The following is a 12333-nucleotide window of genomic DNA, read 5'->3' on the forward strand; positions in this document are numbered from 1 at the left end:
CTTATTCACTTACCTTCAACTGTTCCTGTAACCACCATATTCTCAGTTTTTTCCCAGAGTTTTCAAATATTCTAATAAACTAATCTAATAATTTTTAATTAACGTTTTACTTAGTAAATACCACTATTTCTTAAAATCTACTGTGACACGTGTTTCGATGCATTCCGCATCATTTTCAAAAACCGTGTTTCAATACAGTGTTTGAAAATGATGCGGAATGCATCGAAATACGTGTCACAGTAGATTTTGAGAAAAAGTGGTATTTACTAAGTAAAACATTAGTTAAAAATGGATAGATTTTACCACAAAGTGTCTGCCGAATCAATTAATGAAACTAATCTAAATTGGAGTTTGCCAGTTTTTACAGTATGATCACAAATTATCCTCTGCCAAACAATCTTCTTGGCAAATTTTGGGTAGTATTCGCTTATCTTTTTTATTACAACGGCAGGTTCCATATTCTTTCGTATTTCAGGAGTCTAATGTTCACACGCTGATATGGGAAGACGACCTGGACGATGGTGAACAAGTTGTGGCGGCTTGGGGAGTGTCTAATTCCGCCATTACGCTCGCCTACACTGGCAGGTGGAGTGACTCTACGGAGATGTGCGAACTGGATCTGCCCAGATTCGGACTGGACTCTTGTCTGGTCGTGACCAACAAGAAAACCTTGCTACTGACCACTAGGTTTGTCACTAACATTATTCAATTATTATCTTAACACACTAAGTGGGTTTTTTTTACCCGTTCGTTCGATGGATGCTTACGAACTTTTCCTTATGGTGCTAAAATAAAAATGTGCGTTCCGGTGTTGGGTAGTCACCACACAATAAAAAATTAGCGATTTTAAATCGGAAAAATACAGACATTCATAGTTAATCCCCTTAATTAATTATAAATGAAGTAAAAAAATGTAATAATATTGATTTATTTGCTGAAAACATAAAAACCATCTGGCAACGCTCATGGAACAAGCATAGGTCCATTCTTGTCGAAAGCTCAAGAGCTACTGCCGCTAACCTGCTAGCTAGCCATAAATCGGGGATAGAATCACCAATACATAAACGTTTCTCAGAGTATGCGTGCGTGCCGCACTTAACATACACGCACACGCGGCTTCATACTGTTTCTGATGATCTCATTTTAATTGCGCACAAGTCATCGTTCGGGATAGTCGTGTCCCTACGGTAGCTATGATGGCCACTTGCAATGTTTTTTCTTTTTCTTTTTAATGTAAATACCAGAGCTAACGTATAAATCAATACACAATATGGTTCCAGAGTATCTTAAGGAGCTGTGTATTCCAGATGAATTGGTTGATAGACGTCTCACGCTTCGATCGGCTACAACATCTGCAATGGGCAAAGTTATCTTACCAGCTCGCAACCAACGCACTAAATTTGGCGAGCGTGCCTTTGCTGTTACAGGACCGACGGCGTGGAATGCTCTTCCACCAATGGTTAGAAATAGTGAGAGTGAGATGATCTTTAGAAAAAGACTAAAAACACATTTGTTTGCTAAATCATTTCCACCATAATATTTTCCCCAATTCATTCACCGTGAAGCGCCCTTGAGGTATTTTTTTACGAAAATGGCGCTATATAAGTTATCCAAATTTATTATTATTATTATTAACATTAGGAAATTGATACATTTGAACTTCAACTATGGTCAATAAAAGCAACATTTAGGAATATTTACATTTTTCCCGTTTTTACAACATATTTTTTTTATATGGTGTACAAAATACATATCACCGGTGCACGCGGAAGTTTTTAGCACTGTAAGGAAAGGGTTAAAATATGTAAAATATATGTAAACAAATGTTTGTGTTTGAAGGTGTGACCCTTGTCAGTGGCTGGTGACCCAGTTGGCCAGCGGACGCAGGGGCGTGGAGCGCACGGCGGCGGCTCTCAAGGTCTGTCTGCAGCCGCTGCTGCTCGGGGCAGCCGACCTGCTGCTGGCGAGGGGCTCCTTCTCCCGAGCTCTGCCTCTCTACAAGCTCGCTAAAGTAATGGAAATATAATTTATATTTGAAGCACTAACTTTGTGATTTTCCATTTTATAATTAAAATTTTTTGTGTTGATTGGCAGTCACAGTCAATAAAAATAAAGCCACTTGAGATCTACCCAAGCTCCTTTGCCTGGCCGTCAAAATATTTTGAATATCGTTAAGTAGATAGTGTTTTAGTATTAATCAGTCTCGAATAAGAAGCGGTTAGCTTCGAAACCGGTAGACATTATAATTAAGTTATAATAAAATATTTCTAGTGATTTTAAAACAAAGTTACATTTTAATTATATAATGGAAATATCTTCTCTTTATTTGTGTACGAGAGGGGACCCAAAAGTAACGGGAATTTTGTCATAACTTTTTTATTTTTTAATGTTTTCACACCAAATTTTGATCACCTTCAAAGTATTCTCTCTTAACCTTTTAACCACGTTAACTTTGTTCCTAAGAGATGCTCGTGCGTGGCTGTATTTCGCCGTTTTTTAAATGATTACTTTTATCATGTATTTAGTTATGAAACGATTTATTTTCCTAAACAAAAACGTTCAATGGGATTCATTGTGCCTTTTTGGTACTCTATAATACACGTGTGTCACATTATTCTTGAAATATATCGTAATATAAACAAATTAGATCGTAACATAAATAAATCAAAGCACGCATCGTGTGTCACTCTTACCCACTGGCGATGCGTAGCGTCGAGAGTGAGACAGATATAGGGCATGATTATGGCGCGGACTAATTACCGACCGCAAGAAAAATCAGGGATCTGTTGTTTTATTTATCCTTGTGATGTTACAAATTATTAGTCAGATATTTCAACAGATGTCATAAGGCCGAGGATTGACGTATTATTTTATCCAAAGTTCCACACCATGAAAAAATCCCTCCAAGTTGTGCTGAGGTTCGAAACTTGGAGCAAAGTGAAAACACAAACGCTTATGTCAGCCGCGTATGGGGCATGTCTTGTTAAAACACATACTCTTATGCGAGCCGCGTGGATCCGGTTAACCGCAACGCACTTCTGCAAATGATCCTTCCATTGTTCAAAACATGTTTTTTTTTTACCTTTATAGTGGCAAAATGCTTTCCTCTCATGTTCCTTTTGAGTTTGGGGAACATAAAGATTTGCAGGGGGCTAGATCACCGTGGAAAAAAAATTGGGTCCTCTTTGACCTGATTTTGAAGCTCTGAACATGCCTGAAGTTGAAGCTCCCTTTGCTCGCCTGTGAAAAAGCGAGGGACAAATTTGGCTGCAACTCTTCTCATGTGCAACTCTTCGGAAAAAATCCTCTGAATTGAACTCCATGATATTCAATTCAATTTATCAATGAATAACATATTCAAAAATGAAGACTCTAAGAAGCATATCGGGATAGAATCCTCGAGATAGAATAAAAAACGCCAGGATCATGGAAATATGTGAGACCGTAGATGTCGTTAGGTGGGGAAGGCAACGAAGGAGACAATGGTATGCGCATGTGAGGAGAATGGAACCATCCAGACTCCCCCACATCGCACTGTACGGCCAACCCCATGGTAGGCGACTCCCGGGCAGACCACCAAAGAGATGTGTCGATAGCTGGGAATCGACATTGCAGGAGGCTAATCCCTCTTAAAAACAGGCCACAAGGCCTACACCAAGATGAAGAAAAAGAAGAATATATACATGACAAACTTACATTTATGGCGTATTTATTGTTGTCTGGATACTTTTCACTAGGTAATTTTTCAATATTATAGTGTTTTTTTTTTTTTATTTCAGGTGAGCCCGGATGAACCGTTGAATCGTTTCGGAGCCATGGGATTGTATAATGCTTTACTGACGAGTGGTTTTGTGCCCCAGTCAACATCCACCGGCAACATTTGCTTTATCGCACATGTACTTAATACATTAGTGAATAATCTGGATCAATCATCATTGTAAGTAAATATAAAACTGTTAAAATATTACTTAAAAAAAAAAACAGAATCAAAATACTGAAGGAAAAAGTTTAATATATTTTTTTATGATTTTCTGTAGACTGACTATCTTCTTCTTCTTCTTCTTACCCTTATCCGCACCCAATGGTGCATAGGGCACTGCATCGTAGGGACGCAGTGTTATCTTGATCGTAAATTGCATGAAGGCAAGGTGATCAGCCCTGCGCTTCTTGTACCAGTCCAGGGTGATATTAAATAAATATGAGAGTGAAAATCGGCCATATTTATTTTGACCCTCCTGGGAATCGAACCCGGGACTTGCGCACGGTAGCCAAACGCGCTGACCACTGCTCTACGGAGGTGGACTATCTTACCCATAGAATATTATGTTTTTAATCTCTCCGTTACGGTGCTAAAAACATCCGAGTGCAATGGTGATATGTATTTTGTACACCATATGAAAATGTGATTTGAAATTGGGTGACAATTCAATTCACATTATTCGAGCGTGATGGTTAGTTAGTTACTTATATAAAAAAAAGGTAAAATCGTGGCTGACAAAAATGTATCATTCTACGACTAGAACAATTAATCAATCGAAAGTTTGAATTATGGATTATGTAAAAAAAGGTAACAATGCGATCTACGATAATTATCAAAAATAGAGGAATATAAATAATTAATAAGTACAGAATAAAATAACAACTATGTAATTTTTCCACATGAATTTTATTTGACCAGCAACCGGGTTTCGTCATAAACCACATCACCAGACTGGTGTGAGGCTAGACATAATTCTATGTTTTTTTTTTTTTTTTTATCATTTAATATAATTTTGTACTTAAGTTATACATATTTATATATATATATATATATATATATATATATATATATATATATATATATATATATATATATTAATTTTTTATTTTTATTATTATTATTTTTTTATTATTGGACACTGTCTATCCTCACTAGGTATTTGGAGATACCTGTTCTGAGGTAGGCAGGGTATGCTTATTCTTTTTATAATACAGCTTTATATATTTTTAATGATAATATAAAAGTGGTAAGACTGAAATAATATGAAATAATAATTATAAAATGAAAGCAAATAGAGAGTTTAACTAAAAGAAAAGTATAATCTAAAGGAGTAATATTATAAAATTAGAGAATAGGATTATATAATTATAAAACACTGACACATAGATCAATCACACACAAACTTTTATTTGCTGCTCCAGCTGGGATCTTTCAATTTTTAGGAGCCATTCTTTTGTGTGCATTTTGAATTTATTTCCAACTGTTATATACGCAACAAGGCAGGAGTTGAAAACCATGATTTTATATAATTTTTCTGACAATATTAAGTTAAATTGAATGAGTTTAAGTATTGTATTACATCAATAATTACATGTAAGTTATGGTCAGCACGCTCGGCTACCGTTCTGGAGGTCCCGGGTTCGATTCCCATTGTGGGGTCAAATAAATATGTATAGGGGATTTTTTCAATCTAATATTTATTCAATATTACCCTGGACTGGTACCTGAAGCGGAGGGCTGATCACCTTTCCTTCACGTGTTAACGATCAAGATAACACTGTGTTTGTTAATGCAGTGCCCTATGCACCATCGGTGTGCGGATAAGGGTTTGAAAAAAGTATGGTAAAAGTTTTTTTAGGCATGATTTGATACAATTATATGCTAGAAATGGATTTTGTATGTGAATTTAAATAATATATGTATAGTTAATTCTGGAAATGTTGGTTGAGGACCCTTTCTACTGCTCATTAGTATGGGGAAGTCCTTTCTCTGAAACGTAACAAAATTTTCAGCAGTTACTTCTTATAAGAAGAATGTATTTACACATAAATAATTATGTACCGTAGAACGGGGCTACTTGAACTTTGATGTGTTACTTGAGCCCAGTACAAAAAAATATTTAGATCTGTATTTGGTCTACAATAATGAACGTAGAAACATGATACATTGTTTCCCTGACAGGTGACACTTATTGTTACGATACGTTCATTATTGTAGACCAAATACAGATTTAATTTTTTTTGTACTGGGCTCAAGTAACACATCAAAGTTCAAGTAGCACCGTTCTACGGTACATATCTGATTAAATTATAATTAAAAATTATGATAAATAAAGTTTTTAAATTGTCTCTATTTTTTAGGATAAATTTCATCCAGACCAACACGTATTTCTCCGTGCCGGAATGCCTCACTCTTTGCGCTGACTTGGGGCTATGGAACGCCATCTCCACCATAGCCATCAGCAAGGGCTTGTTGCGGCTGTCCTTCCAGGCTCTGGTCGGCCGGTTCGTGTCTCCCTGCCGCGGGCTGTGGTCGGCTGTTCTCAAGAAGCACTACGCCGCCTTCGTAATCACCGAGAGTGCTATTCCTCTACTCAAACACATAGAGCAGTACTGTGAACTCTTCGATAACGTTCTTTTAGAGGTAATTTTTATTTTAAAAACATAACACTGGGTTCGTATGACCTGCAAACTGTTCATTTTCATTATATATCATATCTCTCTCTCTCTCTCTAACCCTTATCCGCACCCAATGGTGCATAGGGCACTGCATCGTATTGACACAATGTTATCTTGACTGTTAATTATATAAAGGCAAGGTGATCACTCCTGCTCTTCAGGGACCAGTCCAGAGTAATATTAAATAAATATTAGAGAGTAAATTCGCTAATATTTACTCTCACCCCCCCCCTGGGAATCGAACCTGGGACCTCCAGCACGGAAGCTAAACACGCTGACCATTACACCACGGAGGCGGACTATAACTTTATATTATAAAACTTTCATGTAATACGTAACTATATTACGGAGGAATACAAAAATTGTGAGCGCGTATCTATTATATTTTATATAGATATTCTCATTTTAAAAGTCGAGTTGTAGTAAATACATATCACCGGGAGGGGAAAGTTAAATTTCTACTGTAGAAGGAAATGTTAGAGTGATTGATATATCATATCGCTCACTCCTTTCAAGAACGTCATAAATCAAAAATCGTCAATTTTCAGTTGTGTATGTTTTCAAAATGTCCAGAAAATGTACTATATCCCAGCAAAAGAGGCATATTTTTAACTTAATATTTACCCGCTACAGGACAGAAAATGTTTGAAAACCTTTTTGCATTTTGAAGAAAACATATAGTTTAATTATTTTTTTATAAATACTAAATATTTTTCAAGTGGAGAAAAAACATCCAGATTTTACCTAAAAAGATCTGTTGCACAGTAAAAAGTTCAATAAGTGGCTTGATATTTATTTTTAATACATTGTGTTATATTTTTAAACTTTAAAAACGTTCTCCTGAAAAATCAAGTTTTTTGATTTATGACGTTCTTGAAAGGAGTGAGCGATATCAGTTACATATAAATATAAATGTATCATTTGTATCTATGTATTAATTTATATGTATTAACCCTTTGCCCGCCTCCGTAGTGTAATGGTCAGCACGGTTGGCTACCGTACTGGAGGCCCCGGGTTCGATTCCCAGGGGGGGTCAAATAAATAAAAGTAATTTTTTCACTCTTATTTTTATTCAATATTACCTTGGACCGGTACCGGAAGCGGAGGGCTGATCACCTTTCCTTCATGTGTTAATGATCAAGATCACACTGCGTTTATATGACGCAGTGCCCTATGCACCATTGGGGTGCGGATAAGGGTTAACTAACCCTTTGCACCGGAGACTTTTTACAACTAACTTTTTTAACTTTTCACAACAAGAACACACCCAAATGCTAGCAAGGACATTGAGCAACTGGGAGGACAGAATTGTACCTGCGTTAGTACGCATCCCGGCCTTTTATTATTTAAACAACATAACAGTACATAGTGGCGACATATAGTCGCCAACCGATTTACTGGGGAATTTACCATGTTGACATATTGCCGCCATTCAAATGTAAAAGGTTAAAATTAGCTCATTAGCCCATATAATGTACTGGGGATATTCGATTTTATGTAAAATTTTATAAGATTTTATTAGAAGTTTAATGTGTTATTATTCATATACATATATCTTTGTAACATCATTCAGGAACTGTGCGTTTGGATGAACCCGTTGCAAGATTGCTTCCACGTCATATTCAACGCTCTGGTTACATCTCAACCGAATGCCCATGTAAGTAACATTATAAATTTTTAGTTTCTTATTTTGCAGAACAGTATAAAATAGATTCAACCTCTTTTATATATACTCTAGTAGTGTCCCAAGTTATACAAGCTTGTAAATGAAAGGTATGTATTGTAAAGTACCAAAGAAGACCAAATGCCGCCTATACAATGCCTGCATTGCTCCTGGTCTCTTATACGGCTGTGAAACATGGCACCTTACAAGGGCCCAGAGCAGACGTGTACTAAGCTTTGAAAATAGGTGTCCGCGGAGAATTTTAGGCGTGCGGTGGTTTGACTTTGTGAGGAATGAAGAGATAAAGCGTAGGACGCAGCAAATCTTGGTCACAACTGTCAAGAAAAGGCGATTCAGTTGGCTTGGCCATGTACTCCGCATGCCTCCCGAGAGCCTTAATCAAGCTCGCCCCTTTTACAAGGCATCAGGTTCGCGCCCCCCAGGACGACCACTGCTGACAATTCGTCGGCAGTTCTCGTCAGAACTTCGGGACGCGGATCTGACTTGGGAGGATGCAAGGGAGCTGGCAGCGGACAGAAAAGCTGGAGACAGTTTGTGGAATCCGTATGCTCCACCTAGGGAGCGGATATGGTCTAATGATTAATTGAATTGTATGTTTTCAGTTGAGCGGAATGCGCAGACTCATTAGAACATACTTAGGTATAATTTCAACATTATACTCTCGCGTCTCTCCCCCTATACCTCACAACCTGTCCGCCGTGGAAGCTGCGGGACGTGCGGTGACAGAGAACGGCGGCAGCAGCGTCAAGTTCCCCCCCATCAGCTTGGCTTGCGGCCACTCGCACTGGGGCCTCACCTACCAGGGGAGGGCTTGCATCAAGAATACAGAAGGCGCTGCGGGCTTCATGAACGTCGACCTGGATATCATGGGAAAAGCCATCCATGTAGCTTGCGGAAGACATCACACACTGCTACTCACCGAGAATGGGGTAACTAGCAATTTTTTTTTTCTTCTCCGTCTTATCCCTCATTGCTGAGGGTTGTGACCCTTGCAGAAGCAATTACTCTTCTCCAGTTATCCCTTGACTGCGCTGCATGTAGCGCTCCAACCACCGAGGTGCCTGCTGCTGCCTTAATTTGATCGGTCCATCGTGTGGGGATCTTCCTCTCCCTCTCTTATTTTAACCATGATAAAAATGGTGAAGGACTTTGGTAACATAAATCAAGCTAGGACACAAAATGCCGAACCCTCTTCTAGTGGAACGGAAGGTCTGCTGATGACAGTCAACAGTCCGCCTTCTCCTGAGGAGTGCAACGTGGTTTTCTCCCAGCAATGAGCGAATGCTGACGAGTTCCTGATTGGCCCACACTAGATTATCCCTCCTGTTCCCAACACAGATTCAAATAAAAACATATTGAATTACATAGTAAGAAGAAACAAAAATCCACTTAATGATCTATAAACTTTGTACATAATAACTAAGGTAAGTAATAAATGCAATTCACATCTAAAACAACATTTTTAGTATTCACAAGGATTATGTTTCTACAAAAGATTGTGAATAACAAAAATGTAAATACATATTGTAACAGTTCTCACCATAACAGAGATGCTATGGATGGATTTTGAAAATAAATTGAATCATTATTTTTTGACATCTTAACATAGATGAAGAAGAATATGAAGGTCTGGGCATTTACGGAGCTTACGACCACCCTGACTTCCATATTCTTCTTCATCTATGTTGAGATGTCAAAAAATAATAAGAAAAATAACTCCTAATTGGTAATAATCTGGATTTGTGAACAAGTATTTGGACATACTCAAAACCCTGTTTAAGGTCTTTTTAGGTTTTTCCCGTTTTCTTTTTGTAAAATTATACATCCGCCTCCGTAGTGTAGTGGTTAGCACACTCGGCTAGCGTACTGAATTCAATTCCCAGGGTTCGATTCCCAGGGGAGGGGTTAAATAAACATAGGTGATTTTTTCACTATAATATTTATTCAATATGACCCTGGATTGGCACTTGAAGCAGAGGGCTGTTCACCTTTCCTTCATATGTTAACAATCAAAATAACGTATATGATGCAGAGCGCTTATATGATGCAGTGCCCTATGCACCATTGGGTGCGGATAAGGGTTAGAAGGAATATAATTAAAATGTAACTTTGTTTTAAAATCACTATAAATATTTTATTATAACTTAATTATAATGTCTACCGGTTTCGAAGCTAACCACTTCTTCAAGTTACATTCAAAGTGTCTTGATAAATAAGCGGTTAGCTTGTAAACCGGTAGACATTATAATTAAGTTATAATAAAATATTTATGGTGATTTTAAAACAAAGTTACATTTTAATTATAAAATGGAAAATCACAAAGTTAGTGCTTCAAATATAAATTATGTTGGAATGAATATATACGTAGATGAGTAGAAAGTAATTGACTTTTTTACAAGCACAGAATTAAAATGTGACACTTTTGGCAGGTCTACGCTCTGGGGGATAATCATTTTGGTCAGCTGGGAGTCGGCAAAGAGGTCTTGTGCTGCCTGGATACGTTTATGTTGGTGGGAAGTATGGGGAAAGGCGCGTACTGCCACAACGACAGCTTCTCCTGGACCGACGAGGTGGTGACGCACGTGTCTGCCGGCCAGTACCACTCGGCCTGCATCACCGACCAGGGATCATTATACACCTGGGGGTAACTTAATTATATTTTGTATATTAAAAGCTTTGAGAATAGGTGATAGCAAATAAAAACAAAAAGTTATAGCAAATAAAAACCCATCAGCGGAAGCTAAACTGGCAGTGCACAACGAGTCCTGGTTCCAACTCTAATGTATGGAAGTGAAACATGGAGTTGGCAAAAGAAGGATGAAAGTAGACTGAATGCAGTCGAAATGCGATCTCTCAGAAGAATGTGCGACAAAACGATGTATGATAGATGTTCGAATAGTGAAATAAGGAAGGAATGCAAAGCTGAGATAAGCATTATCAATAAAATTAAGAAAGGTGTGTTGAGATGGTTTCGACATGTAGAACGAGTGAGTGAGGAAAGAACGGTAAAACAAATTTATGAGGCGAATGTAATTGGGAAAAAAAGCAGAGGAAGACCTAGAAAAACATGGCACGATCAGGTATGCCAAATACTTGAAAGTGGTCAGGTTAGGAGTCGTAACAATCGGCAGTTATGTATGAGGAGATGCATGAACGTGGAAGAGGCGAAGAATGTTTGCAAAAACAGAGTGGTGTGGCGTTCTATTCTCTCTGCCTACCTCTGCGGGGAAGCGGAGTGATGGTTAGTTAGTTAGTTAGTTAGAGAATAGGTGAATTAGGACACAGCAAATCTTGGTCACTGTCGTCAAGAAAAAGCGATTCAGTTGGCTTGGCCATGTACTACGCATCCCTTCCGAGAGGACTCCATTGAGGGTCTTCAATTGATGACTCCGTTGAGGGTCTTCAATTGATCGTCGACAGGGTAAATAGGTTTTCCACGCACATGGGGCTTACAATAAATGTTGCAAAAACCCGTGTGTTGTGCAACAACTCATGCCTAGATGCCCAACTACCCTTGATGCTGAGTAACCAGTTCATTGAAAAGGTCGAGAGTTTCAAGAACTTGGGAGTGTACGTGACTGAAAATGGCAGCCTTGCCAAAAAGAACTGGGAGTGCGCTTAGGACTCGCAGGTTCCGCATTTAACAGTACGAAGGCTGTCTTGGATTTATACTCGGTGAAGACCAAATGCGGCCTGTACAATGCCTGCATTGCTCCTGTTCTCTTATACGGCTGTGAAACATGGCACCTTACAAGGGCCCAGAGCAGCCGTATACTGAGCTTTGAGAATAGGTGTCTGCGGAGAATTTTAGGCGTGCGGTGGTTTGACTTTGTGAGGAATGAGGCGTAGGACGCAGCAAATCTTGGTCACAACTGTCATCAAGAAAAGGCGATTCAGTTGGCTTGGCCATGTACTCCGCACGCCTCCCGAGAGCTGCTATCAAGCTTTCCTCTTTTACAAGGCATCAGGTTCGCGCCGCCCAGGACGACAACTGCTGACAATTCATCGGCAGTTCTCGTCAGAACTTCGGGACGCGGATCTGACTTGGGAGGATGCAAGGGAGCTGGCAGCCGACAGAAAAGCCTGGAGACATTTTGTGGACCCCATATTCTCCACCTGGGGAGCAGATATGGTTTAATAATAAAATAATAAAGAAAAAACAAAGTTTATTTAATATTGATTTATTATAAAAATTAATATAATGCGAAAAT

At 38.5% G+C, this 12333-nt stretch overlaps 1 protein-coding gene across 1 annotated transcript in view; it reads left to right on the top strand.

Moving 5' to 3' along the window:
* LOC148309001 (uncharacterized) overlaps positions 1-12333 on the top strand; it is a 30004-nt gene that overhangs the window by 7263 nt on the left and 10408 nt on the right. The window contains exons 6-12 of the mRNA XM_088260758.1: positions 476-687; positions 1840-2011; positions 3780-3937; positions 6121-6403; positions 8012-8095; positions 8725-9051; positions 10552-10766. Coding sequence (XP_088116884.1) covers positions 476-687; positions 1840-2011; positions 3780-3937; positions 6121-6403; positions 8012-8095; positions 8725-9051; positions 10552-10766 — 1451 coding nt within the window. The remainder of the gene's footprint in view (positions 1-475; positions 688-1839; positions 2012-3779; positions 3938-6120; positions 6404-8011; positions 8096-8724; positions 9052-10551; positions 10767-12333) is intronic.

This window comes from Brachycentrus maculatus, unplaced genomic scaffold (assembly GCF_059751285.1).
Source record: "Brachycentrus maculatus isolate JH-2025_06_01 unplaced genomic scaffold, ASM5975128v1 h1tg000142l, whole genome shotgun sequence".
Taxonomy (NCBI): Eukaryota; Metazoa; Arthropoda; class Insecta; order Trichoptera; family Brachycentridae; genus Brachycentrus; species Brachycentrus maculatus.